Source organism: Lolium rigidum, chromosome 5, assembly GCF_022539505.1.
Source record: "Lolium rigidum isolate FL_2022 chromosome 5, APGP_CSIRO_Lrig_0.1, whole genome shotgun sequence".
Classification (NCBI taxonomy): domain Eukaryota; kingdom Viridiplantae; phylum Streptophyta; class Magnoliopsida; order Poales; family Poaceae; genus Lolium; species Lolium rigidum.
Window position 1 is genome coordinate 21,106,937 of NC_061512.1, and position 5,367 is coordinate 21,112,303.

General features: G+C 45.5%; 1 protein-coding gene across 1 annotated transcript; it reads left to right on the plus strand.

Moving 5' to 3' along the window:
- The first annotated feature begins 2,001 nt into the window (after nt 1–2,001).
- On the plus strand, nt 2,002–4,212 carry LOC124658184 (L-type lectin-domain containing receptor kinase IX.1-like). Its single transcript, XM_047196597.1, has 3 exons — nt 2,002–2,878; nt 2,942–3,455; nt 3,579–4,212. Exons 1-3 carry the CDS (start codon nt 2,002–2,004, stop codon nt 4,210–4,212), a joined length of 2,025 nt encoding a protein of 674 aa, XP_047052553.1.
- Nucleotides 4,213–5,367: the final 1,155 nt, after the last annotated feature.

Genomic DNA, 5,367 nt, shown 5'->3' on the forward strand with positions numbered 1-5,367 from the left:
ATTGTAGTAATACCTGCCATGTAGGTCGTGAGCCAGAGGATCATGTGTGGTGGTAGGCATAGGTGTAGGTATACCCAGGGGCTCACTTCAGCTCATGGCGAACTTGCAAGTGGCGAGGCCGAAGGACAAGATTATATGCATCTCTGTGTAGTTGGTGATGGGATGGTTCAAGAACTTCGCGGCCTTGAAGTGATCCCAAGAAAGGATGACAACGTATTAGTTGTGCATTATAGTGATCGATGACGATGTGCAACAAACACGGAAGATAGTGCGCTAAGAGTAACCGGCCCACGGCATTGCTCGCTCTCCAAGATGATAGATTTGGTGTCCTCACAACATTGAGCTCCGCTCAAGTCTTAGAGTCTGCTAGTGGTGTGCCACCTCATCCTCCACATCCTCGGGTGGTTGTACACTTGAGTAGAGCTAGCATCCCCTCCACGATGCCCAAGGAGAGCCTTATCAGCGGCTGATGGACTTTTTTGAAGCCCATATCAGTTCCAACGCGGGATTTGATCAACTAGCACATCTTCTCAAGGACGAAGTTGGACATGAAGGGGAGCCATTTCTTGGTCCCCTAGCCTTCTGTGATATTTTTTCTTGGGTGTATTTCCAAAACTATTAAAAGTGTACTTTGCTTGTACTTAGATTTCAAACGTAGTTGTACTTCAGGTTCCTAGCGTACATTATACTTCGGGTTTCACTAAGGATGAACATTGCTATACTTCAGTTTCAGCACAACTGTACTACGCATTCGTGTGTACTTCGGTTATTTGTTCCAACCTTCAGTTCTACGATTAAGAACACAAATTGATCATAATTGCAAAGTTTAATTTAGATTAGATTATTGTTGACTTGTTCGATGGATCTAGTGGCATAGATCTTCACTCAAGCTAGTGGAATGTGGCTTTCTTTAGTTGCAAAGCATTTATAGATGCATATTACCAAATGCCAGCTAAGATTTCTCTCAGCGTCGCTCGGAAAAAGAATAGGAACACAGGATGAACTTTAGAGACAAGAGTGTTTGCTGTGTTAGCTTGCACAGCTTTTCTGCTGCTTTTCTTTCGTTTTATTCCCAGTTTTCTGATCGTCACGATCCGGTTATCTTTTGCCATCACACAAGCAGTTCGTGAAGGCATTAGACTCACTCTGGTCGTTGCCAAGGGCAAGACAGAAACGGCTAAAACTAGCTACTGGCGAAACAGACAAACTGTCAAAACTGAACTGAAAACAGCTAACTTTGTAACACGGTTTCTGCAAACAACTGTGTCATCGTCAGTCAGCGCCTTGAGACCGTACGTCGTTTGCGTTACTCCGCGCATGCCTGATGATACCAATTAAGTTGAAAGGAAAAGTTCTTTTCTGAACGAAGCATATGAGTAGTGAAATGTACTTCATTTTTCTGGTCAATCAGTTATATGCTGTCATGAAGATTCAGGCGTCAAACACTTTCATTCCTCATGTGCTCCACGGTCCACAAAGGATAAAGAAAGGTAGGCTTCAGTGCTTCGCCGGCAGGTATGCATCGGTGTATATCATCCAAATGAATGACACTTGGCATGCTCTGAATTAGCTTATACTACTAAACGAATTGTAGCCGGCAAATAATGACGCGTAGAACTTTCTAAGTAGTACTGTTACTTAATTTGAGAAGTTTATGAAATGTACCTGCATTGTCAAAAAGATGATGCTAGCTAGTCCTCTTCTCCGTCCGATTGGCTGAGTATATATAGAAGTGGCACCCTGTACCAAGTCTCTTGATTTGTTTAACCAATTACGATCTTCAGAAATTTGCGCATGTCAGCAAGTCACCATCAAGTGGGCTGGTCAGAGAAATGAAATGAATTCGCTCAGTTATACTACAAGGAGCTGGTCGTGAAGGAACATCAACTAGGAAAGAGGTAAATACATGGAACGAGAGCGAAGCATACCATTTTCTAGCTAGGTCTCTCCAGGCAGATAAAACGGCATCTGGGCCTGACGGCCATCAATCATCATCCACCCATGGCTTCCCGCTGTGCCCCCCTCCCTCTTCTAGCCGTGGTTGCATCGCTCTGCGGTGCCGCAGTTTCTGAGGGAAGCGAGCTCATTGATAGTTTATGCTCGAGAACCGGTAACTACACCGACGGCAGCCAGTTCAAGAAGAACCTGGAGCAGCTGCTTTCCACCCTCTCGAGCGCTGCTGCCAGCAATGACTGGTTCAATACCAGTACGGTTGGGACAGAGCCCGACAAGGTCTTCGGCCTTATCATGTGCTACGCCGACAGCAGCACCACCCAGTGCTTGGACTGCCTCGCCTTGGCGCCGGCAGGGGTCACGACGGTGTGCCGTGGCAGCCGGGACGTTAGCGCCATGTACGACGCGTGCATGCTCCGCTACTCGAGCTTCAACTTCTTTGGTGATGAGGTCACCTATGGCATTGACCCCTACAGTATCATCTTTCGGTCCTATCCGTATGCCACGGACATGGATACTATGGTCGAGGCGCGTTCCCCGCTGATGGAAGAGCTCATGGAAAGGGCCGGTGACCTGTCACCGCGGATGCACTACCTCAGCCTACCGTACAATGACTCGCTGCTGGGCACGGACGTGATATCCGGGCTGGCTCAGTGCACAAGGGACCTGGCGCCAAGCGAGTGCAACAGGTGTATTTCAATGTACACTCAATGGGCGTCGGAACTGTTCCCGAACAACAGTGGAGGTGCCATCAAGGGGTACAACTGCTACCTAAGGTACAAGCTCGGTGCGTTGAACATTACCATGCCGCCTCAAAGGACACCGCCAACCCCCATGCCGCGTATAACTGACTCTGAGCTGCCGCCGTCGACGCCTCCAACGCCACCAAGTAAGTCTTCATCATCTTCCATGCTCTATCATAGTTGTATAAAAATATGTAGGCTTGTTGGGGCGACATAATGATAGGTTGATGGTAATCCTAAACCAGGGCTTGTGGTTGGTCTCTCCGTCGGTTCGGCATCCTTCTTGGTCATTCTGGTGCTAGGCATCTTCATCTGCCTCTTTGTATGGCGACGTCGTAACCGGAATAAAATATTTGAAGAGGGTGATGTGTTCGACGATGAGCTGGCAATGGAAGATGACTTCGAGCAAGGAACCGGACCAAAACGATTCCGGTATAGGGACCTCGCTAGTGCAACAGACAACTTCTCTGATGAGCGGAAGCTCGGTGAAGGCGGCTTCGGCTCGGTGTATAGAGGATTCCTAACTGAACAAAACCTTGAGGTTGCAATCAAAAGGGTGTCCAAGGGGTCTAAGCAGGGGAAGAAAGAGTACATCTCGGAGGTGAGGATCATCAGTCGGCTTCGGCACCGGAACCTTGTGCAGCTCATCGGTTGGTGTCATGCTGGAAGTGAGCTGCTCCTAGTTTACGAGCTCATGTCCAATGGCAGCCTTGACACTCATCTACACGACGCAGACAACATCCTACCATGGTCGGTCAGGTTAGTATCATCACCCTCAATCCTACACATTCATACTACTTTATATGCTTGGTGGTGTGTTGGCGATTATAGTGTCTTCACAAGTGCTTGCTATTAATTTCGTGGAACTGTTTTCTCATGCAGATATGAAGTCATACTTCGACTAGGCTCTGCGCTTTTGTACCTGCATCAGGAATGGGAGCAATGTGTTCTGCACCGAGACGTCAAACCAAGCAATATAATGCTAGATGCGTCCTTCAGCACAAAACTCGATGACTTTGGGCTTGCTAGGCTCGTCAACCACGGACGAGGTCCGTACACGACAGGTCTTGCAGGAACTATGGGCTATATGGACCCTGAGTGTATGGTCACTGGGAGGACCAGTGCTGAGTCCGATATTTATAGCTTTGGTGTTGTGCTTCTCGAGATTGCATGTGGTAGGCGACCCGCAGTTGCTCGGGGAGGAGAACAAGAAGAAGAGGGCATGATCCATCTAGTGCAATGGGTCTGGGATTCTTGTGAAAGCGGGAGGTTTATTGACACGGCCGATGTACGCCTAAACATGGAGTTTGATGAACGGGAGCTGGGGTGCGTGATGGTGGTCGGTCTCTGGTGCGCGCACCCTGACCACAACATGAGGCCCTCCATGAAGCAGGCTCTCAATGTGCTACGGTTCGAGGCGCCGCTGCCAAAACTTCCAGCAAAAATGCCGGTCGCAACATTCAAGCCAGCATTTGATTCTTTCATTTCTTCTTCTCAATTGACAGGCGGCAGATGACATGCCATGGGGGGACCCTGAGTTTGTTCAATTATTTGGAATTAAACATCACTGGTAGAAAAATGGCCTTTAGTCGCGGTTCGCAACTGCCATTAGTCGCGGTTGCGCAACCGCGACTAATTAAGCGCGACTAAAGGTCCCCCCTTAGTCGCGGTTGCTTACGAACCGCGACTAAAGGCCCGTCCACGTGGGCGGCTACCGTGCGCCTGGGCGAAGGACCTTTAGTCGCGGTTGGTGTCCCCAACCGGGACTAAAGGCTATTTCGTCAATTTTTTTAATTCATTTGGATTTCTAAATTTTTTTCACTCCGTTTTTTTTTCTTTTTTTTTCTCATAATTTCTCTTATTTCAGTTATTTGCATAGCTTAGTCTCTATCTCTGACTACACTTATCTCTAGTCAAATTACTTACTCTTGGTCAAACTTCCCGCTCGGTCACCCATCCTCCCACTACTCCACCTCTAGCACGCTTAACATCCGAGTTCCATTCCGTTCGCATCCAAGTGCTTCGCGCGCATGTATGTGATAGTAGTATCATATCAATCCTATTAACATGTTGATCGATGTCACATTTCTTTAGTGTTTGAATTTCAAATAATTCTTTTAATAAACAAAAGTAATGATGTAATAATAATATTGAATAAATAAATAAACATTAACTTTTTAATTTGTATTATTTTTAATTTTATTAATTAATTTTTTTTTTTTGCCAAACCTAAAATCTAAAAAATTGAAAATCTAAAAATTGGGTAAAAATGATAGTAATCTTTATGCAGAATGAAATTATTAATTTTAGGTTTTAAAAAATTAAAAAAATATATAATACTTAATTTATAGAAAAAACTAAAATCTTCCTGCTTTTGTATTTTCATTTGGAATTTTGAGAATCTAAAAATTAGCTAACCGGGTAAACCCTGGTGAATTCGGATGTAACTTTTTCCCAGGATTTTTTTGATATATTATACGTTTTTTTTCGACGTCGTATGCAAAAGTTATTGCGGTTTTACCATTTTTTAAACTTTTTTTGCAAAAAAAGTGGAAATTCGAATTTCTTAATTTCTTCGAAAAGTGGAAATTCGAATTTCTTAATTTCTCTGAATAGTGGAAACTTCGTGCCATCTCCTGCATCCTCGACTGCTTCGGAAAAGCGAGTGGCT

Coding starts and splice junctions, on each gene's coding strand:
- LOC124658184 (XM_047196597.1), top strand. CDS start 2,002: ATGGCTTCCCGCTGTGCCCCCCTCCCTCTTCTAGCCGTGGTTGCATCG. Junction 2,879..2,941: donor TTCCATGCTCTATCATAGTT/GTATAAAAATAT, acceptor ATCCTAAACCAG/GGCTTGTGGTTGGTCTCTCC. Junction 3,456..3,578: donor ATCCTACCATGGTCGGTCAG/GTTAGTATCATC, acceptor TTTCTCATGCAG/ATATGAAGTCATACTTCGAC.